The sequence below is a fragment of the Pelodiscus sinensis genome, chromosome 17, assembly GCF_052426305.1.
Source record: "Pelodiscus sinensis isolate ZL-2025 chromosome 17, ASM5242630v1, whole genome shotgun sequence".
Taxonomy (NCBI): Eukaryota; Metazoa; Chordata; order Testudines; family Trionychidae; genus Pelodiscus; species Pelodiscus sinensis.
In genome coordinates this window covers 30,286,947-30,310,749 of record NC_143068.1, presented here as the reverse complement: position 1 = coordinate 30,310,749, position 23,803 = coordinate 30,286,947, and the positions used below count along the sequence as shown (strand labels likewise).

General features: G+C 44.8%; 1 protein-coding gene across 8 annotated transcripts in view; it reads left to right on the top strand.

Moving 5' to 3' along the window:
* Window positions 1-23,803, top strand: part of MYT1 (myelin transcription factor 1) — a 141,388-nt gene that overhangs the window by 108,836 nt on the left and 8,749 nt on the right. For all 8 annotated transcript variants that reach the window (XM_075901026.2, XM_075901022.2, XM_075901027.2 and 5 more), the window contains 4 exons: window positions 7,957-8,019; window positions 8,572-8,655; window positions 20,041-20,262; window positions 20,880-20,971. In XM_075901026.2, coding sequence (XP_075757141.2) covers window positions 7,957-8,019; window positions 8,572-8,655; window positions 20,041-20,262; window positions 20,880-20,971 — 461 coding nt within the window. The remainder of the gene's footprint in view (window positions 1-7,956; window positions 8,020-8,571; window positions 8,656-20,040; window positions 20,263-20,879; window positions 20,972-23,803) is intronic.

The window sequence follows — 23,803 nt, the reverse complement described above, 5'->3', positions numbered from 1 at the left end:
GTGTCACCTTTTTCACAGTTCAAGATAAAACTATGTCAGCACCATTATAAATTCTATTTCAGGGGTTAATCTCTCAGATATAAAAAATTAGCTGCAGGCCAAAACATCCAATACAAGAATGATTTCTTTTAAGATAATTAAAAATAAAATCCATATAATTCTCCTCACTTCTTGAAAGGTATTGAAAGGGAAGACGGAATTAGAAGTTAGCGATATATATCTAAAACAATCCTAGAATGACAAAGAAATAGCTCTACTTTCGGATGTAAAAACGTGTAATATCCTGGTGTCCTGTAGTCTCCAAGGCCTGTATTTTGAAAGTTGTCCAGAAGATTTGGACATTCAAATCCCATATCACAGCTGGGGGTAAAAGGTCAAATTTTGAAAATTTCCAACAAAAAACAGGGATAACATTTCTACACAAAGCTTTTCTATTTTCCAACCAGCTCTAGTGTGAATGCTTAGGCAGCTTTTGGTCTGGGCGCCTGTGGAAAAGGTAAAAAGGGGGAGGAGGTTGCATTACTTGTATTTATTTTAGGCTTATGCAGCCTTCTTAAAATACGGGGTAGAGGTCTAGGTTGGATATTAGGAAAAACTATTTCACTAGGAGGGTGGTGAAGTACTGGAATGAGTTCCCTAGGGAGGTGGTAGAATCTCCAACCGTAGAGGTTTTTAAGTCTCGGCTGGGTTGATTTAGTTGGAGTTGGTCCTGCTTTGGGCCGGGGACTGGACTTGATGACCTCCTGAGGTCTCTTCCAGCCCTATGATTAGTCATGGTAGATTCTATGCTGACACCCAAATGCCAGTAAACCAGAGACGTACGTCATATTACCTCAGTCCCCAGAAAAATCATGGAGGGGATCCTCAAAGAATCCATTTTGAAGCACTTGGAAGAGGGGAAAGTGTTCAGGAATAGTCAACATGGATTCATGAAGGGCAAGTCATACCTGACCAATCTGATTAGCTTCTATGATGAGGTAACTGGCTCTGTGGATATGGGAAAATCAGTGGATGTGATACACCTTGACTTTAGGAAAGATTTTGATATGGTCTCCTACAATATTCTCGCCAGCAAGTTAAGGGAATATGGATTGGATAAATGGATGGTAAGATGGATAGAAAGCTGGCTAGACTGTGGGGCCCAACAGGTAGTGATCAACGACTCAATGTCAGGTTGGTGGTCGGTTTCTAGCAGAGTGCCCCAAAGATCTGTTCTAGGACCGGTTTTATTGAACATCTTTATTAATTACCAGGATGAGGGAATGGATTGCACCCTCAGCAAGTTCTCAGATGACACTAAGCTAGGGGGAGTGGTAGATACACTAGAGGGCAGGGATAGGGTCCAGAGTGACCTGGACATTTAAGAAGATTAGGCCAAAAGAAATCTGATGAGGTTCAACAAGGACAAGTATAGAGTCCTGCACTTGGGACAGAAGATTCCCAAGCATTGTTACAGGCTGGGGACCGAATGGCTAAGTAGCAGTTCTGCAGAAAAGGACCCGGGGATTACAGTGGATGAGAAGCTGGATATGAGTCAACAGGGTGTCCTTGTAGCCAACAGGGCTAATGGCATATTAGGTTGCACTAGGAGGAACATTGCCAGCAGATCCAGAGAAGTGATTATTCCCCTTTATTCGGCTCTGGTGAGGCCACATCTGGAGTATTGTGTCCAGTTCTGGGCCCCCCACTATAGAAAGGATGTGGATGCATTGGAGAGGGTCCAGCGGAGGGTGACCAAAATGTTTAGGGAGCTGGAGCATATGACCTATGAGGAGAGATTGAAGGATTTGGGTTCGTTTAGTCTGCAGAAGAGAAGAATGAGGGGGGATTTGATAGCAGCCTTCAACTTCCTGAAGGGAGGTTCCAAAGAGGATGGAGAAAGGCTGTTCTCAGTAGTGATGGATGGCAGAACAAAGAGCAATGGTCTCAAGTTGCAGTGGGGGAGGTCCAGGTTGGATATTAGGAAAAACTATTTCAGTAGGAGAGTGGTGAAGCATTGGAATTGGTTACCTAGGGAGGAGGAAGAATCTCCATTTGTAGAGATTTTTAAGTCTCGGCTTGACAAAGCCCTGGCTGGGTTGATTTGGTTGGGATTTGTCCTGCCTTGGGCAGTGGGCTGGATTTGATGACCTCCCGAGGTCTCTTCCATCTCTATGATTCTTTGATTAGTAGGCAAAAACTAAATTGATGACTATGAGACTATGTGAGATGTGACTACGTAGCTGTGTCCATAGTAGATGGGGCTTGGGGCTACATACATGTAACCTGTTTGAGCATTTTTAATAGGTACATTTTAGAGATATTTAAATAACTGGACATTTAGGGATGAATTCTAGTCCCCATGAAGCCAGTGGAAAAAAACTCCCATTGGCTTTAGTCATGCAGGGTCAGGACCTTACACCTTAAAAAGAATGGACAAAGAAAGTGTCAAATCAGTGTCACAAGGTTCACTCAGCAGGAGTAAGGCCATGTCTCCACTTGCCAGAGGAGCAAGGCTCTGGCAATCAATCCTCCAAGGTTCAATTTAGTGGGTCTAGTAAAGACCCACTAAATAGAACACTGAGGGCATCGTCGTTGGCACTGGTACTCCTTGCTGCCACAAGAAGTAAGGGAAGTTGATGGGAGCATTTCCTCCATTGTCCTCCTGCTGTGGGGCAGCCCCAGAAAATCGGTGCAAGGTACATCAGCTCCAGCTACGCAATTCACATAAGCTGGAGTTGCGTATCTTGCATCAATTTTTCTCCACCAGTGCAGACCTGGGGTAAGTGGCAGGAAGATTTCACAGTCTAAGGGTTTGTCTGCCCTGGGGATGTGATCAAATCACAGGCACTTGGTTAACCTGAGCTGCTGCACGTGTAGTGGAAAAGGCAAAGCCACTATAAGTTGTAATTTTGAACTGATACTTACCTGGCTGCTAGGCAGGAAAAGCTGCATTAGTGTAAATTATGGCTTACAGTGCTCTGCCTGTCTACACTAGCAGAAGTGTCTACACCTGTAGTTAGACACCAATGAGTGTGATCTCTAGTGTAGATGAGCCTAAGCTGAGACTGAATCTTCCAAAATAAATTCTTCTTTTCTCTCTGATGTTCAAATCCCATTGAAATGTATGGCAAACCTCCAATTCAGTTCACATATCCCCATTGCATTCTCATTCAACTACTGAAATTTGACTAAAATCTTTTGGTAGCTCATTTGCAGGCTGGCATGCAGGTAAAGCAACTCACATCTTTTGTGCGTCCCCATGACAACTTTTATTTCTGCAGCATTACCCACCACATTCACAGCAGAGCTCTCTGCTCATCATCGTTCATATTCCAGCACTTTTCACTGCTTTCATGGCCTTAATTACTTACTGTCTGACTTACTCAATTATCTCCTACTTGGTAACAGGTTAAGCCAAAGCCAGCTTTCATGCCATTTTAAATGATCCCAGAAAAGTTGGAAAATCAGCCGCATTGATGCGCTCTTATTCCCCCCCTCCCCTTTTCATGGTTTAATTTCAGTTCTGTTTTTGAATGTTGGATGCTGTAACTTCAGACGAGGCACAGCTGGCAAAAGCTGAACTTCAGTGAACAGCCAATCATGTCTTTATAGGAAGGATGTGCAGTTTTGCAATGTTAAAAAGAAATAAAACACTCTGGCTGCCCCATGCAAAGTGATTTAGGCTGCAGTTTGGTTCGACGTGACTAATGTCACTCAGGGGTGTGAAAAAGCCACCCCCTGTGTGACTCTAGTTACACTGACCGAAGCACCAGTATGGACAATGCTATGTTCAGCCAACATAGCTACTGCTGCTTGGTAGGAGAGGATTCATTCATTTGACAGGAGAACTCTCTCAGTTGGCTTAGAGTCGGACATTCTCAAACTGTGGTCCCCGAGCTCCATTCAGCTGGTGTATGGATAGGTCCTCAAAGGTGACCACCTGGGCAGCTGCAAACGAGAAAATGAAGGGCTGCCCACCTAATTAGGGGCTCACAGGCATGGCTCCATTAAGAAGGGGTCTGGACCTTCACAAGTAAACTGAGGAGGTGGCCTTAGAGAGGGCTAGATGGGAGGAAACAGTGAGATGAGGTGGGGGGAAAAGGGGGGAGGCAGTGGGGGTGAGAAGAGGGGAGCGGAGAATTTGAGGCATGCCGGGCTGTGGTGGACTGAGGGAGAAGTGACTTTCTCGAGCTCCAAGGCTGTGGCTGCTGAGGTAGGGGAGAGTCCCCCAGCAATATTGAAATATGAATTGTGTGTTTTTATTTGTAGAAAAAAAAATGTTAATTATTATTAAGGGATTTTATAACACTTTCATCCAAAGCACTTTACAATAGATCATGCAAGGTGCAAACAACGGTCCACCAAGATTAGCTCCTGATAGGTCCCCACCACTGTATTTACCTGCACAGCCACAGGTGCCAGTGATCGCAGCTCCCATTGGTCATGAATCGTCGTTCCCAGCCAATGGGAGCGGTGGAAAGCGGTGTTCCGGTGTGTGCCACTTCCTGCTGCTTCCATTGGCCGGGAATGGTGATCTGTGGCCAATGGGAGCTACGATCACTGGTACCTGCGGCTGTGCAGGTAACCATAGCGGTGGCCTGCCAAGGGCTAACCCGGATGAACTGCTGCCATGTTATTGTCCACCCCTTGTTTAGAACATCCGCACGAGCTGCACTACAATAGCACGGTTGCATCGGTGCTGCTGTGACACTTTAAACTCTCTAGTATAGTCATAGCCTTGGTGGTCTTAGTGTCAGCTCCTATGGAGAAGGGTTCCACAGACCAAAACACCCAGGACACTGACTGGCAGGATTACCAGAGAGGAAAAGAACTAGCTCGGTCTAGCCTTTCACCCGTAGATAAGGTCCTGTCAGTCCAGCAATACAGTTGCAATCAGATGGTCTTGTGGTTAAGTCATGGGACTGGGATTTAGGAGGTCTGGATTCCTGACTCTTCCACAGAATAACTATGGGCAAATCACTTGACTTCTCTGTGCCTCAGTTCCCCACTGGTAGAATGGGGTAAATCGTATTTCCCTGCCTCTTGCTGGCACTGTGACACTAAATCCCTTGGCGGTTGTGACGTGCTCAGGTACTATGGTGATGAGGGCATACAAATGATAATGAGTACACTGGAGAGACAGTTTGATTAACATAACGGGACATTGCACTGTAGCAGCTCTCACTTTACCTGGTCTGTAAACTTCAGTCTCCAGCATTGTCAGTCCTGAGCTGAGATGCACTTCTCAAACCTCCCCCAGCACTGGCCAAGATGCTCACCTACCAATCCATGAGAAGTGAACACGTCAGCCAGGCTTTCTGTGACTATAGGATCTGCTCCCATTCCCTCATCTTTGCGTGTCCTCTGGGTGGCCTTCGCTGGTTCCTTGGACTCTTTCACTGTGCAGTGGGCACAGTCTGAGGCTCTCTGCTTAGAGTCCCCATTCAGTATCCTCATGTTGAACCTTGTTATCATTTGTGGTCCCATGGAATCAACTCTTTCCTGGGCTCAAGGGCCCATAATTCACTCAAAGGGTAGGCTTTTGTCCTAAGTGTACTCAGGGGCATCCTCAATGCATTCATGTAGGCCTGAGCTGAGAATGTCTTAGGAGGATAGGGTCATAATTCAAAATGATCTGGACAAACTGGAGAAATGGTCTGAGGTAAATAGGATGAAGTTTAATAAAGACAAATGCAAAATACTCCACTTAGGAAAGAACAATCCGTTTGGGAAGTGACTGTCTAGGATGGTGTCCTGCAAAAAGGGATCTAGGGGTCATAGTGGACCACAAGCTAAATATGAATCAACAGTGTGACACTGTTGCAAAAAAGCCAACATGATTCTGGGATGCATTAACAGGGGAGTTGTGAGCAAGACATAAGAAGTCATTCTTTAGCTCTACTCTGCACTGATTAGGCCTCAGTTATAGTATTGTGTCCAGTTCTTGGCACCACATTTCAAGAAAGATGTGGAGAAATTGGAGAAGGTCCAGAGAGGAGCAACAAGAATGGTGAAAGATCTAGAGAACATGAGCTATGAGGGAAGACTGAAAGAATGGGGCTTGTTTAGTTTAGAAAGTAGAAGACTGAGAGGGGACATGATAGTAGTTTTCAAGTATCTAAAAGGATGTTACAAAGCGTAGGGAGGAAAAATTGCTCTCCTTGGCCTCTAATGAGAGGAAAAGGATCAATGGGCTTAAATTGCAGCAAGGGAGGAGTAGGCTGGACATTAGAAAAACTTCCTAACTGTCAGGGTGGTTAAACGCTGGAATAAATTGCCTAGGGAGGTTGTGGAATCTCCATCTCTGGAGATATTTGAGAGCAGGTTGGATAGACTTCTGCCAGGGATGGTCTCGGTGGTGCTTGGTCCTGCCATGAGGGCAGGGGTCTGGACTCAATGACCTCTCTAGATCCCTTCCAGCTCTAGTGTTCTATGATTCTATATCTTGCCATGCACCAATCAAGGAGGGAAGCTTAATAGGGAAGTTCTATGTGGTGATGAGTTGTGTTTCTAGTCCTTTAGACATGGAGAGGTACTCTAGGTGGTGACCACTGATTCCTGGGGTCAGTAATGGGCCACCTATGGCTCATGCAGCCCATCAGTGATCTATGTGTGGCCCGCAATATATTTTGCAACATGCAGGGTTGTTAGATTTCCACTGGTTTCCAGCTGTATCGATTTTTTTCCCCTGCTGATATTATTAAAGTGCATGGACAGAGGGTGAAGGCCTGAATGGGGAAGGCAAGCCAAAGCTCTGGGTCTTCTGCCCAAAGCCACACCCCTTTCCCTGATGCCACACCCCTTCAACAAGCTGTCCCCCAGCCAAGCCCCGCCCAACCCCAGTCGAAGGCCAAGGCTGCCACGCCACGGTCCCAGCCCTCCCCGGGTGGCTGGACAGTGTAGGCAATTTTGGGAATGCAATTTGCCTTTCCTTGCCTACATTACCTGCTGCCCATGCTAAAGTGAAACGCACATAAAGCCAGAACACATGAAGTAAGGGGCATGCTGAGTGCACACAACACTGACTGTGAGAGCCGTGCAAGGGCACCATTTTGGGAGAGCAGGAGGGTCAGCAGCCGTGAGTACTGAAACGCAGCTTGCTTTTTTTCCCATTCCCCTGACTATCAGGGAACGAGGGGAAAGTACTTGTATTCCGTGAATCACACCTCTGCCGCCTCCTTCACCGGCCAGAAGTGAGAGGCTGCACGGAAGCCGTGTACTTTCCCCTCACTCCCTGATAGTCAGGGGAATGGGAAGAAAAACAAGCCGTGTGCTGGTACGCATGGCTGCTCCCCCTCTCCCGACCTCCCGAAACGGTGCCCTTGGAGCCGCGTGTTCCCTTTGCATCCAATCCAAGTGCTGCTACGGTTCAGTCAGCACAGCCTGCAAATTCTAGGTACATCAGCGCAGGTAACAAAACTGCCCTGTCCCAGGAGATCGTCTTGGTTAGGACAAGCTTGCAGCCCACTGAGATGAAGGAAGGCCACTCACTCGCCAAGGTTGCCCACCACTTGCTTGGGTTCTGTCTTAGAGCAGTGTGTATTGTCCAAGGTTCTCTGTTTGCCTTCTGCTACCCTTATTTTCCCCCATGACCTGCATCCCTGCCCTTCACTCAGTGGATACCTGGATTCTGTTCCTACCCCGAAAGAGACAGGCTTTCTGCTATGTTTGGTTCCACCCACCGATCCTAGTCATCCAATAGGTCTGAACCTTCCACTTCATTTCTCTTTAAACCGTACACCGCTATCAACCAGTTTTCCAAGGGTTTCCATTTGGCTTTGTGGTATGAACAATATGGACTGGGCATGATTCTGAGCTATTTGAGGGGTGGGGTGCTGACGGGAAGGAAAGCGAGTGATGCATCCAGTATGATGCTTTGCATCTTTTCCTTTCAAACGAGCTAGCCAAATATTTCATTCAGTCAGTCTGCCAGCCCCAGCTCCTTGCTAATCATGGTTTCCCATTCTTCCACAGGTGCCCAACTCCTGGATGTGATGGTTCTGGTCACATAACAGGAAATTATGCATCACATAGGAGGTAAGATTTTCACTGAAATTATTTTTGTTCCATGGCCTCTTTTTATTTTTTTCCCTCTGCAATGGGCAGAGTTGTAAAGTTCTGAATAAAACATTAATGCTACTGACAACCGAAACCTATTTTCGTCTCTTTAATCTGACTTTTTTTTTGATGTTTCCAGCATTTGATTAGCTGCTCTCTTCAGCAGAATAAAAGACAAAGGGTCAGATTTTAGCTGATGCAATGTTCCTGTTAATAATGCTGCCTATTTATGACTTCTATTATGACTTTAGAACATTAATAGAAGAGATCTAAGACTTCTGTTTCAACAATTCCATTAAACATTGCAGTCTGTTAGTAGATATCTTCTTATCTAGACACCGTTAATTACTAGCCATCTCCCTCAAAATGTGCTTTTCTTTTCCTCCTCACTTCTCCTCATGATGGGAGGCTCTGAAATGAGCAAGATCAAAACACTATGGTAAATTCAAGGGAAAGATGAGTGAGGCAGGGGAGTATTAGAAGCGGTAATTCTGCCAATGAGACGGGCCTTTCTTCTCTTTTTAAACATAGTCTGTCAGGCTGCCCCCGTGCCAAGAAAAGTGGCATCAAGATAACCCCCACGAAAGATGACAAAGAAGACCCGGAGCTGATGAAGTAAGTCCCGAGGCAGTTCCTGAGTAGATCCTTTCAGGATCTGGAAACTGAACAATTTCATTAAGTCATGCAGCATTACACAGATTTACTGACGCGTGTAACTTTACACCATCCATTGATGTCAATGCTAATTCTCTCTGTGCCTAATATTAAGCATGTGCATAAGTCTTTGCATGATCAGGACCTTAATTTGAAGAGGGGAGGAGAGGGGCAGAAAACATAAAGTATTTTCCATTTTTCCTCTGATTATTCTTCCCCATGATTCAAAATGCTTTTGAAATTTGAAGAATTTTGGCTAATTTTAGAGCCGGCAAAAAAACGCGGGGGGGGGGGGGGGAGTGAATTTGTGCTCAATTTTGTGCTCGATTTTTCCCCACTTATTGTCCCGATTTGAGGTGCACTACATTTTTCACCAGCTCAATTTATTAATTTCCTGTCACTCATTCTCTTAATGCATTGGGAAAACGTGACTGTTGTTTGACTGGGCAGAGACTCTAAGGCTATGTCTACACATCAGCGTTATTTTGGAATAACCGACGTTACTCCAAAATAACATAGTCCGCGGCTACACATAACCAATGCTTTCGACTTAATGTCGAAATAATGTCGAGCTGGAGGAGTGCTTACTCTGACTGCACTAACCCTCATTGTATGAAGAGTAAGGGAAGCAGGGGAAAGAGTGATCTGTCTCGAAATAACTGCAAAATAGACAACGCCAAAAGTCAAAATAAGCAATTTCAACTTAAGCTACGCAATTAGCATCGCTCAAGTTGTGTAGCTTAGTTCGGGTTTAGCTCTGCTGTGTAGACATGCCCTAAGTGTTCTAGACTTCCGCCTTCGCAATGAGCAATCCACTGGTGATGCTGAGTTTCCTCAGTTCCCGTTGATGATCATGGGAATTGAGAGCTAGCAGCATCTCATAGGATCAGGCCCATGACAATATTTACTCGGACTTAATGCTACCCATGCGGCCGTAAGGATCTCACATGGTTCCGCAGCTCTGTGCTGATTGAGCCACAAGTGGCCTGCAAGCCACGAATTGAGAAGCACTGCCATAGAGTCTCTGGCTGAGATTTTCAAAGCACGTAGGGGATTGAAGAATGGAGATTCGAAATCCCTTAGGCCACTTTGGAAAATCTCATTGACCGTGAAGTACCTCGTATTAGTTTGTAATAAATATGTGACACACGGGAGTAGTAGAAAAACTGAGAGTTATTTCCTAGCCTCAGTCGCCTGACATGGGCTACAGAAAGTTACACCTCTGTCATGTGACAAGAGTCAGATACTTCAAGAGACAAATCTTTGTACCAGAATGACCACAAAAGCCAGCTGTTTCAGAAACCTGAAATCCTTCTGTGGGAAGCAGAAAGTGCAGAGGAAAGTGAAAATAATCATGAGGCATATAATGATGATCAAAACTTTTCAAACCTCCAGACAAGCTTTTTGGAAAATTCATGTGTTGCCAACTGTCTTGATTTTTATCATTGTGCATATGACATTTGGAGGGTGTTTTGTTGTTGTTGTTTTTTAAGATTCAAGTCCAGGATTTATTTGACAGAGACAATCTCAGTTTTAGTTTTTTAAAAGTAAGTTTCTAACCTTTGTGGTTGCAGAAAAGTTTCAAAACATAATTCAAGTGTACACTAAGCTCTCAAAAACTGGAAGACAAATTAAAAGCATCCCAAATTTTTTTCAAATTGTCTTAAAAATCACGAGATTTTTTTTTTAATCTCACGGTTTGGAAAGAGGCCCAAGTCATGATTTTTAAATGCATGGGATTGGTAATACTGTATTTTAGCCAAACCCTAAGCACACATAATGGGCATATTTTCTGTGGGGCTGAGTTCTGGTTTGCCTTTTTGAGGGCATAAAGTTTCTCCTTGCAACATGAATTGCAGGTGAGTAAATCTGAGTATTTGTGACTCGACATTTCCAGTGTCTGCCTTCAGTCAGGTTCATAAAATAGCAATTTGTGCTCCCTCTTCAGGAGCAGGTGCAAAAATATGAATGCACCTTAAGTGCGGTGCAGTGTTCTAGCACGAATGGGGAAAATGCCATGCTGTTATTCACCAGTGGGTGTTCACTGTAAATAGAGATGCAACAACTAAATAGAAAGGATGCTTAAAAACTAAATGATATGTCAGCCATCTGCTCTGTTTAGTCTTCAATCCACAGGAAGAAACTTATTTGGTTACCTGAGCAGTGTGATAATGACCAGGAATTTATTAAAAATTAAGCAACCTATTCTAGAATCTTCAAAAAAATCCTTTTTGATATAAATGTTCTAAATTGCTAGGGGGAAAAAAAATCCATAATCTGATTCCATTAACCAATGGCATGGGGATGGGAGTGAAAATCAAAAGACTTCACTGGCAGAGGGCTGACTGTCTCCATTTTTGGCCCTGTAAGCACAACCGGCAATCAGCTAGGCTGTGTGTTCCAGTTAGTTTAAATGTTGACTTTCTCTGAGTTACCCCATAAGATGTAAAATAGGGTTGAAGCTGCATGAGTGGAGACACAGGAAATTCAAATAAAGGCTGAATTGGAAGCAAAGCATGCACAGGGAACACAGTATGAAGGATTCCATGGGAAGCTCCAATCTATGCATATGAAATTTACATTCATCCACAAATATATATACACAGAATAGATCACACATCAGTAAAAAAGAGAAAGAGGTTCTTTGATGGACTGTTGCATCATTTCGCAGTTGCTGTTCAGGTGTGCATGCACATTCATATGTGTGCGCACGCACTCACACATGTGCACACACATATATACAATTTATCAGAGCTGGAATAATATGTATAGCAGAGTCGCTTGGAAACTAGAATTTCTGTCATTTTGACATTTTGCAAAAAAAAAAATTGTTCTGAACTTGAACAAAACCCCGAAATTTTAAAATATCCCACAACATGAATATTCTAAAAAAAAAAAATCAATTCAGGGTCATTGACACATTTTGTTTTGATAATGTTTGACACATTCCATTCACATAAAATCAAATCTTTTCATTTCTGTAAGTTAAAAATGTGTCATTTTGGTAATGTTGTCCAGATTTTATCACGTTGGTTCATTTTGTTTAGACTTTTATAGAAAATTATTGACTATTATCTAGTCTACATCTCTATACAACCTACTGTATGCAATATTGTAATTCATATTTTAATATACTATAAAAGACTAACCAAATCAAAATCATAAAGTAGAAACAAAAGGTTGTGCCGTTTCCAAGATGAGCCAGTTGGGTGGTAACAGTACAAGCAGGTTGAAATGATTCAGTTGGGCTCTTCTCCTTTACACATTTCATTGAAATGGGAATCTTTCAGTTTTGACAAAGCTGTGCTTTTCAATGGAAACGTTGTTTGACTGGGTCTTTCATTTAGCACTTTGCAGGTTAGAACCTCAGCTGAAAGAAGCTCGGTGCAGCCCTGGGCATAAAAAGGTCTTTGTGCTGTCCAAATCATGGGGCCAGCAGACTGCTTTATTCCAGCTGTCAATGGCCCCCAGGAGCCATTAGTACAGCAGCACCATGGTCACATGCCCTGTGGAGGGGTTTGTAATAGGAGTTGTTATACCAGCCTTATGCGACCTACATATTCTCCCCATGCGAAGGAGGCACAGATCTGCCAGCTGTATGGTGCATTGCAGCACTAAAAATAGTACCAAGTAGCCCGCAAATATCTGGCCCTTTAGGGTGTATCTAGACTACAGGGTGGTTGTTTTTTTAAAGTGGCCTTTTTTCGAAAAAACTTCCCCTGCATCTAGACTGCTGCTGAATTCTTTCAAAAGTAAATCAAGAGAATGCAGCAGTTTTTTCGACCGGGGAAAACCTCGTTTTACGAGGAAGAACGCCTTTTTTCGAAAGTGCTCTTTCGAAAGAAGGCGCTATGTAATGCAAACTGTGCTTTTTTGAAGGAGAGCATCCAGACTGCCTGGGTGCTCTCTTTTGAAAAAGAGGCTTGCTTTTTCGAAAGTACTGGTTGTAGTTTAGACCCTCTTTTTCTAAAGAGGCTTGCAGACTAGACGTAGCGTTATAGTCATGGTGCTTTACAGACTTCTCCTAATGAATCCTCCTGAAAGCCCTGTGCCATAAGAGAGTAAGGCCTCGTCTACACTTAAGGATAAGTTCAAATTAAGATACTCAACTTCAGCTACGTTAACTGTGTAGCTTAAGTCGAAGTATCTTAACTTGAATTTTGGTGCCGTCCACACCACAGGAAGTCGACAGGAACACACTCTCCCTTCAACTTCCCTTACTCCTTGTAGAAGCAGGACTACCAGCATCGAGGGGAGCGCTCTCTCAGTTTGAATTAGCATGTCTTCACTAGACCCACTAATTCAGGCCCTGGAAGATCGACTGTGGCTGCTTCGATCTTATCTGTAGTGTAAACATGGCTTAAGAGTATTACACCCCTTTTAGGTAAGGAAACTGAGGCAGGGGAGTTAAGGAACTTACAGAAAGAGCTGGGATTTTCTGACTCACCGCTGCATGTGCTGGATAAAATACTACACCCAAATGGAACGACGCGGGGAGACTTAGAACTTTGTCCCCCAGAATGGCATAACCCTTCCGCCCACAATCTGATCATAGCATCATAGAATACAAGAACTGGAAGGGACCTGGAGCGGTCATTGAGTCCAGTCCCCTTCCCACCGCAGAACCAAGCACCATCTAGACCAATGTTTCTGAAAATGCTCTGCAAAACGACTTTGAGAAACGCATTAACTGGCCGCCCTGGTTTGTTTATTTACTGGCGCCGTGGCCACGGAGCCTCGCGGTGCCCATTGGCTCCGTTTCATCCTTTGCAGCCAAGGGGAGTTGCGGGAAGTGGTTTAACCTGCTCTTAAATATCTCCAGAGATGGAGATTTCACACCCTCCCTAAGCAATTGATTCCAGTGTTCAACCACCCTAACAGTTAGGAAGTTTTTCCTAATATCAAGCCTAGACCTCTCTTGCTGCAATTTAAGCCCATTGATTCATGTCCTCTCATTAGAGGCCAAGAAGAACAATTTTTCCTCCCTACTTCTTTTACCATCCTGTTAGATACTTGAAAACTGCTATGATGTCCCCTCTCAGTCTTCCCCTTTCCAAACTAAACAAGCCCAATTCTTTCGGTCTTCCCTTATAGCTCATGTTCTCTAGACCTTTAATCATTTTTGTTGCCCTTCTCTGGACCTTCTCCAATTTTTCTACATCTTTCTTGAAATGCGGCACCCAGAACTGGACACAATACTCCAATCAGCGCAGAGTAGAGTGGAAGAATGTTGTCTTGTGTCTTGCCCACAACACTCCTGTTAATGCCTCCCAGATCATGTTGGCTTTTTTTGCAAGTGTCACACTGTTGACTCGTATTTAGCTTTTGGTCCACTATGACCCCTAGATCCCTTTCTGCAGTACTCCCACCTAGATGCTTTCCATTCTGTATGTGTGAAACGGATTGTTCCTTCCTAAGTGGAGCACTTTGCATTTGTCCTTCTTAAACTTCATTCTTCATTTGCTCATGTGCATTTGCAAATATGGCCTTCTGTGTAAGGGTAGCACATTTGTGCACTTGACTCCTCCAGGGCTCCTTCCTCTTTCCCCATTGCTCTAGGCAGTGCCAATTACTGCATAGTATCTCCCCTGGTTGTTGGTGGACAGAGCTAAGCCACAGCCCCACCCTACCCCCATTCCATGCCCCTCCCTTGCTTGGCAAGGGGCATATCAGGCATACATACCTGGGGCCCTACAGGGCTGTAAAGAGAAGTGGAATTCCCTTTATACCACTCTGTGGGCTTCCATATCTGTCCCTCAGTTATTAACACAAGGAACTGGCAAGCAGAATTTAGGGAACCCATCAGAGATGACTTGGGGGCAAAGCAGCAATAAGAGGAAATGATTCCTTTGTTCCCGAGACACCCTAGTCCTTGGGAAGTTAGCATTTTGTCTTCTCTAACAAGGTACACTCTGGGGAAGGTCCCAGCAGGTTTGCATTAAAGAGGCTTAGCTGTAATTCCATTACTCCATCTGTGTACCAAAAGGCACTTGGAACGGATCCGAGTTTTGCACATTGCCACCGAGGAGAAAGTAATTTAGTCCCTGTTGTTTTGTTGCTCATCCTTCATGTAATTTACTACAGATGTGATTGAACGGATCACCTCAACCTTCAGCCTGGCCCTGGCATAAAAAAGAAAACAACAGAGAATGGCTGCCTAATTGATCAGCCATTACTAACACTTCAGTTAAATAATAATAATAAAGAAGCCCAAGCCAGCTGTTTTGCACAATAAGGCTCTGGTTTATTTTTTTACAATAAAAATGTAATGAAAGTTAAATTAACAGTGTAAAATATGTAACGGCTGGGCCATAGAGGCTGCATACTAAATGCTGGAGGGGTTCTTTCTTTCTTTCTTCTCCCCGCCCCCACCTCTTTTACTCCTGGGGATTCAGTAATTTGCTTGTGATCATATAAAAGCAACGCTGTTATGAATTTAGCAAGGCTCCTGCTGGCAGGGATATTATAAGTGAATTGTGCTGCACTTGCAGATGATTAAAATCGAGATCAGCGTTTTTCAAATTATCTTGGAAAAAAATGGGTGTATAGCTCCCTCCTCTGCTGTCAATTTCTTTTTACACAATATGAAAATAATAAGGGCAATCATTTCACTGGTGAAATGTAGGTTGTGATTTCCAGGAACAGTTCAGTGAATATTTTGATAGGAATGTTTGAAATCCCTAATTACTTTCTTGATGAGGCTAAGCAGGTGAACTCTGCCATTTCCTATTTATTTTTTTATATATGACATTCTCCCATGAGTAATAAACTTTTACCTGCATTTATTATTGACTAGCGTCTTTAAGCAAAACCAGACCACAGCAGAAACCTTAGCAAATGCACCAGGTTTTGTTGAGTGACTGATTTTCATTAGCATGTCATTAGCCCCTGAGTTTAGAAGGGAAAAGGAGAAGAGTTTTCTTAGTATGTTGACACTGGTCTACATGGCTACTAGTGTATATCCATTATAAATCCCTACCTCCAGGACTGTGTAACCAGCTTTAAACATTTGCTTTTATCACATTAAAAATCGGGATAAAAAGCATCTCCTTAGCTTTTTGATTTGGAGTGTCAAAATAAACCAACGAGGTCCCAATCCTAAAATCAACACCCGTGGAGTCTGGCTGCATGATGAAGACCTAAATGAGTGACTGATTCTATGGAAATATTTGTGTTTCCAGAACACAACATACTTTAAACAAATTACTAGTACATTCGAACCCCTTTGCCGTTAGCAGAAGTGGGTCGGGGGCTGCTGACCCACAAAAAATCAGTCAGGGGCCATGCACAAGTGAGAAGCAAAACAACAACAACAATAAAAACCCTCCCCTTACTGAGAGAAAGATGTATCTTAACTATATCTGAGGGGTAGCCATGCAAAAACCACAAGGAGTCCTGTGGCACCTTAAAGACTAATATTTACTTGTGCATAACGCCCGCTTTATCAGATCTGCCACAGGACTCTTCATTGTCCCGACTGTGCTTATTTTGGAAAAGGGGATTTAAGAGCCTGGATTTCCTGGCAAGAATGAAAGATATGATTTGCTGTGGCTATGCCAAATAGATGCCCTTGATTCAGTGCTACTATGATGTCCGTACAAGCATTCTGTCACTAACAGTTAAAAAAGAAAAGTCCAGTTTGATGACTTCTCAATCTTTGGAGTCATTAACATGATCAAGACGGGTGGTTTGAAGTCAGGATTGTGACCCAGGGTTTTAGTTCTTCTGTTGGAAGTTGAAAAGGATTATCGCTGATGTTCTCTGGGTGAAAGGGATTTTTCTGTTAGCCAGTTAATAAATGTACACCAAATCGTTTTTACTTACCCTCCAAGCTCCAAAGACCAGAACCCGATGCTTCCACCCAATGTATCTTCCTCCTTCCTCTTTAAGATGGGCTGGTCTTATCCCAAGTGAGATGAATAGCATAGGGGAAAGAGGATCAAATTTCAGGAGAGACCTGATCTGGCCTCAGGGGTTCATGAAGGCAAGCCAGGGCCAGGCTGCTTTCATACAGACAGTGGAGTTTCCGTTAGAACACTGCCTTCTCAACACCTTTAATCAAATTCTCTGTCCTGCAATTCTGCCCGCCTGTTTTGTCAACTTATTACAAATGAAACAGGCGAGTCTTTGTCTCCTGCTCCCTATTGTATAGGAAGACAGAAACGAGACGGAAAGGAGGACGTAGTGAGCTGAATTTGAGGGATGCGCTCTCCGTCATCCACCCATGTGTCCTCCATTTGTTCTCCAGCCTATTCACCCTGCAATTTGCCCCACCACCCATCCCACCTGTGAGCCACTCTGTTCAACTCCCCCAACAACCAAAACTTGCTCACCCAATAAATAACAAAGTGTTTGGTAGACTCTTCCCACGCTTTCCCCTCTAGGCTGACAGCAAATGTAAGTGCTCTTGGTCAATCTGCCATTTACCCCAAAGCCTACAATCAATGTATTGGATTAAAAAGGGGTGGAAGGTCATGGGGGGGAGAATGTTCAGCTGGCTCACACAACTGCACCCCATGAAAATTTGCTCTACAGGTGTTTTGTGTGTGTTAAACTGATGCATTGGCCAATTTGGCCATTGTCATTGAGGAGAGACATCAAAACTATGACCCTCCCTCTGTTGCCTTTACTTTTAAACATTCATTTTTATTTAAAAATAAACTAGAACAGCCCAGTCCAAGTGAATGCTGACATTGGTTTAAACATCCATTATGGTCATGGAAAGAAACCAGAACCTTCACAGATGAGTCTTTCTCTCTGTCCCTTTCTATTCAGGGTAGCCGAACACTCTAGGCCAGAGGTAGGGAACCTGTTTTGGGTTGGGGGCCGCTGACCCACAGAAAAATCAGGGGCCAGGAAAGTCAGTGTGTGTGGGGGAGGGCGCGGGAGGCTGGAGTGCCAGTGTGGGTTCTCCAGTGCTGGGGGAGGTCCTAAGCCTCGGGGGCCAGATACAAGCAACCCAGGGACCGCATCCAACCCACATGCCTTAGGTCCCCCACCCCTGCTCTGGGCCTGATGGCCCCCAGTCATTATAAATTGATGCTGTGGTCCCACAATTATTGGGGAGATGTTGCTCTGCTCTTATCTACCCATTGCACCGTGTCTTTGCCTGCCCATCTATTGTTGTTCTTATCGTATATTCCTTCCACTCACAAAGCTCTGGGTTATTTATGCTTTGTGCTGGCCCCATCTCCTGCTCCTGTTACTCTTTACCCTTGGCCACAGAAGGGGCTAGTGTTAGGAGATGGCTAATTGTTGGCTGCTGCATTGTGGAGTAGCGTCTAGGCAGAGAGGCACACATGCCAAAATCTCTACAGTGCTCCTGAGTTATGCACCAGGGCTGCATTAGGGAAGCTGGAGGCTGTATCACGAGAAGTCCCTTGGCGACAGCTGCGGTGAGGAGCCTGTTAAGCCTCAAGACAACAGCATTTAGGCCCCCGTTCAGCACGTTACTTAAGCAGGGTGCGATTAAGGCTGTAGGCACCAGAGGAGCGTAGTTTGGGCCCTGCAGCCAAGTGTTCACAAGAGACGCTCTGGTTTCATTTAAACACAATCGAGTACATCGCTAGGCCTCGTGGTTTTCAAGAAAAGTCTGAAGCATGAAAGGAGCCTCGCTGACGTGGTGAGGTCTGCACAGCGGGGCGTAGCTGCTGGCAGGCCATGGCCCATCCAGTTATCACCCACATCTGAGCAGAGGTGTGGTGCTGCCCGAGCGGTCTGGAGCGCTGTCACCTCAGAAAGCTACGTTCTGGCTGCTCAGCCTTGTCCTGTTCTGAGCCACCTCCTGCTCAGGCCTGCTCAGCCGTGTCTAGCGGTGTCAGGGCCAGGGAAAGAGCAGGATCCCCCGTACCTGGAGGATCCCCCCTGCCCATGTCATTTGATGCGGTGGCAGGTTCCTTTGAGTCCGCGAGAGCTCACAGGCGGGAGTGAGGCGCCGTTGTGGGGAGGGCTTGGTCAGTCTTTCCCTCCACTTCAGGTCTGGATAGAGCACTAGCACAGGAAGGGACCTCAAGAGGTCATCAAGCTAGTCTCATCCCCTCCTGGCAGGACTAAGGACCATCAAGATCATCCCGGATAGATGTCTGTCCAACCTGCTCTTAAATGTGTCCAGTGATGGAGATTCCACAACCTCCCTGGGCAATTTATTCCAGTGTTTAACCACCCTGACAGTGAGGAAGTTTTCCCTAATGTCCAACCTAAACCTCCCTTGCTGCAGTGTAAGCCCATTGGATAGAGATTGCAGAGTGACACACGCCCTTCATCTCGTACATGCAGACAGACCTTCTCCACAGAACTGGGAGCTAGTCCCTCCCTCCCTCGCAATAAAGAGCTGCCCTCACACCAAGTGGAGCCCTCCCAGACCAAACCCCTCTTCCTTGTGCATGTGACAGGTCAGCTCCTCAACCTCCAGGGGCCCAGGCTCCATCTCAGACCTGTTTTTGCCTCCAAGGATAAGTCTAAACTACATGCCTCTGTTGTCAGAGGCATGTAGATTTGTTGTTTTGGCAAAGGCAAATGAAGCTGCGATTTAAATGATCGCGGCTTCATTTACATTTACATGGCTGCCGCGCTGAGCCGACAAACAGCTGATCAGCTGTTTGTCCGCTCAGCGCGCTAGTCTGGACACTCCCCTGTCGACATCAAAGCCCTTTGTCGGCAGCCCCGGTAAACCTCATCCCACGAGGAATAACGGGGCTGCCGACAAAGGGCTTTGATGTCGACATTTAAATCGCGGCTTCATTTGCCTTTGCCTATGTGTCTAATCTACATGCCTCTGACGACAGAGGCATGTAGTCTAGACACAGCCCAAGAGGCCATAGTGCCAGCGGAAAACACCCTAAGCCAATCCCGTCCTGCTTTGTTGGGTTGAATGGTGGAAATGGTGATGGAGCTGTGGCTGTGTACTCCAGCGGAGGATCTGCCCCCTCTAGTTGCGATACAGTTGTGATCCGGTGGCATGCCATCTCTGTGTGTAAGACATGCCCTGCATGCCTCAGAATGTAAAAAATAGTTGTCCAGCTGTCAGCCTGCAGGATGATTTTGACTTGGCCCCAAAGAACAAAGTGATGTCCACCACACCATATGATCTCTCAGGCACCTTATGTGAGAGCTCACAGTGCATGGAAGATGCCACTTGGACTGCTTAAGGCTTGCAAGTGTTGAATTTCACGCCTTGCTAAAAATGCCTCGGCACACCACAATTTAGATCGGAACCTAGGCTTAGGAGCACACGCCTCAGAACTTGCCTTGGCTTTCCCCGACATTAATTTTATCCGCAGTGGTTTGCACCTTTAAAATCCTATTTGCTTCCATTTTCATCCTGCAACTACTTGTACTTCCCGTTAGGTGTCCGGTTCCTGGTTGTGTTGGGCTTGGACACATCAGCGGCAAATACGCCTCTCATCGCAGTGCATCGGGGTGTCCTCTGGCAGCCCGCCGGCAGAAAGAAGGATCACTCAATGGCTCCTCATTTTCCTGGAAGTCATTGAAGAATGAAGGGCCTACCTGTCCAACCCCTGGCTGTGATGGCTCAGGTCATGCCAACGGAAGCTTTCTCACTCACAGAAGGTAATAACTGGGTGCACAGCAATCCGATGCACAGCTACACTCAATGAGGAAGTAAATGTTGTCAGATCGCCTTGTTATTGTGTGCTTCCATCCTTTCTGAAGAAGGTGGGCTACAAATATTCCGAGCTTCAGCCACAAAATAAGCTGGAAACGTTCACGCATTGGGGGTTTCGTTTTTGCCCAATTTCTCACAAATTTAAAAGAGGTTTTCTCCAGCAAAACAAATAGCCATTGTACTCTGAAAAATCCAGGAGATCTGAGTTGGGGCAAATTGTGAAAAATGGTAATTTAATTGAATCAAATTAGCACATCAGGGCACATTTTTGACATTTTAAATGTCTTTGTTAGTCAGAGGTGTCCCATCATTTGTCATAGCCACTCCTTTAGGGGATTTGCATTCCTTAATCTTTGCACAACAAAAAACGCTCTTGTTTTATAACTGGGGATGATGGTGGTGTTATTCATAATGCAATTTCCTCTCTAATATTTAGTGTAGAATGTTGTTAGAAGAATTGCCTCCTGGCACAAACTCAGTCAAATGGTAAGAACTCTTGTTGGAGGTCATAAACATCAACAGATGCTGAGAGTTTATGAAACCCATTTTTACTTGCCTTTAGTTTATCAGGGTGTCCCAGAGCTACTTTTGCTGGAAAGAAAGGAAAACTCTCAGGGGATGAAATTCTCAACACTAAATTCAAGACCAGCGATGGTAAGGTTGTTGATCTTGGCTGCTTTATCTTTCATATGTGTTGGAAAAATAATTATTTATGTATTATGACCAGACTGTATTATTATTAGAATCATGCAAAAAATTGCTGTTTTGCCACGTCGTTATTGATTAATTATTGAAATAATTATGTTCCATTCTGTTCTACATAGGTCCTTACACTGTGCTCATGAATCTGTTATCTGAGCACCTGCCAGTAGCACTTACGCAGTAGGACTCCACAGTTGTCTTGTTTGTGCTGTCATCTTCTCCCTCGGGGGAGAAGTGTGTACAGTACAGTCTCTTGTTGTGGTAGGGTGTGTTTATTTCTTTTTGCTAGACCAGCAGATAAGTGCAAATAGTTATTTGGGACTCACTTCTTTTGTTTGTCCCACCGTTAGTCCTGGTTTGCTCGGTGGGACTGTCTGGATGAATAAGGATGGCAGAGTCAGGCTTTTGATGCACAACGCATGTAACAAATAACAGCAACATTGTCACCTCCATTGGACTATCTCTGATAATGATCAGCCTTTGATCAACATGTTGCCTTAAAATAGCTGGAGCCCTATTATTCATTCAGCTTTTCCCTCCCAGAAATTGATCAGGAACATCATTGCTGTGCACGCTCACCTGATTTAGGGCTAGTGTGTGCTCATTACCATGAATTGGGTTACTCTGTCTACCCTTCTCCTGCTATTTTTAACTCCGCCTCGGCTCGTCTGTGGTTGAAACCCCATGTTTGTCTTGATGGCATCATAAAGATCAGTGTCAGATCTGCAGAGGTCATGGTCATAAAGTTTTTATTAAAAAAATAAATAGTGAGTGTCATCTGATACCTCCTTCCCAAATGGGGAAGGCTGACAGGTGCAGTACAGGTTGGACCTCCCTGGTCCGGCACCCTTGGGACCTAACCGGTCCCGAACAAGCTCCCTGCCATTGGCCCTTCAGCCTGCTGCCAGCTCCACTTCCGGTCCTGGCTAGTCACCCTGCCGCCGGCTCTGGTCAGACTGCCTGCTGCTATCTACAGCTCGACTGGCTGCTGGGCAGTCATGCTCCCAGCTTCCCTGCCAGGCTGCTGACCCCTAATCCCGGCTCCCCTATCAGCCTGCCGCAGCCCCAACCCCAACTCCATTGCCGGGCTTCTGCCAGCCCTGCTAGGCTCTCAGCTGCTGTCCCTTCTGCTGTCTGACTCCAGCCACCGGGGCTCTCTGGCCCAGGAACATCCGTGGTCCAGCAGGATCAAGGACGTTGTCAAGACCTGAGAGTCCCGGTTTAGGGAGGTGCAACCCCTACCACTTTCTGACTGTTCAATGGCGCTGATCAGATTATTCACCATGTGGAACGCTCTTCTTAATTTGGGAGACGGTGGAAATTGCAATATGAGGCCTCCACTGGCATTTCAATTTTAATTAGCTTCCTTAGCACAGTCCACAGTTTTGCATCCATATTGCAACATGCACTTTTTTCTCCATTAATATCCTAGAACCCCATTTATCTGTGTTGATAGGAGCTGGGACTCCCGCTCTGAGCCCACCACACTAATGACCCATCAAATGTAGCAGCCATGACCTAGTACAGTGTTTCTCAACCTTTTTTTATAAAGTACCCCTTTTTAAAAAAAAATTATAAGTACCCCCAGTACCTACAGTTTTCAGAGACAATTTTTTTCTAGCATTGCAACATATTTGTTTAAACAACTTAATTGTATCTGGGTGGGCAATGAAATTTTGGGGTGTAAAAAGTAAAAAAAAATAATCAAGCGCTGTAAAACTTAAAACAAAAATTCAGTTTTTTCCAAATTTCACATGTGTGGATGTACCCTCCCTCCCCCCCGCAGACTTCTCTCAAGTACCCCTAAGGGTGCCCGTACCACTGGCTGAGAAACAGTGACGTAGCACTTGAGTGTTTATATTTTTCCAGCAATTTTTCATAAACAAACAGGCCTTCTCAGGCTTTTCCAAATTACCACAATTCATAAAAGTCCATTATTACATCACGATTTTCCTTCTCTTGTTCACAACTCGGCTGCAACTACATTACAATCCTTCTGCAATTGAACGAGAGCCTTGACTACGAGTGATATTTGTTATGAATTTTAGCTGCATGTCTAGCAAACCATTGGCAAACTCATCCTGATTTTTGAGAGTTTATTCGTTCGTCATTGTGTACAGCACAGAGCTTCAGTAAATAATTGTCAGCCTAATGGCTGCTAGCAAATTGTTTACTATGAATATTCATTACCCACATTGAGAAATTGGTGTTGTTGCTGCTCCCGGACTGGATGAGTAGCAGTTAAGAAAAGGAGTATGACAAGCGAGCTTCCATTGTGAATTTTCAGATGTAAAATCACAAGTGCCAATTTTCAAGAATTCACAGATCTTTTTGTGGATTCGTTCTAATTGCTTAAACACTCTCACACAAACTCAGGGCGTTTACTCTCAAAAATATTTGCAAATCGGGTATTTTGGGGGTTGCTTTATTGGCTTCCTACAGGAAGTCCCCAACTTACGAACTGCTTGTGTTCCAAAAGTGCGTTTGTAAGTTGGTTGTTTGGAACGGAGTGCATTTTCCCATGGAAACAGTGCTAGAAATGGTAGTTAGGTTCCCAAGCTAGTCCACAAAAGCCTATTTAACCCCTAATGTAGCTGAAATACCGTATATTTGCAATGCAAAAGAGTAGAAATACTTGTTTATTTAACCTTGAATGCTGGTGCTTGAGGAAAGGCAGGTTTCATTAGAGTAATTAGAGGAGAGTGAGGAGGTAGATGGAGATTCTGAAGGGAACTTCTGGGCATCTTCCACCTCCCTTTCCCTCAGGCTCAGTGCCGACTCCTC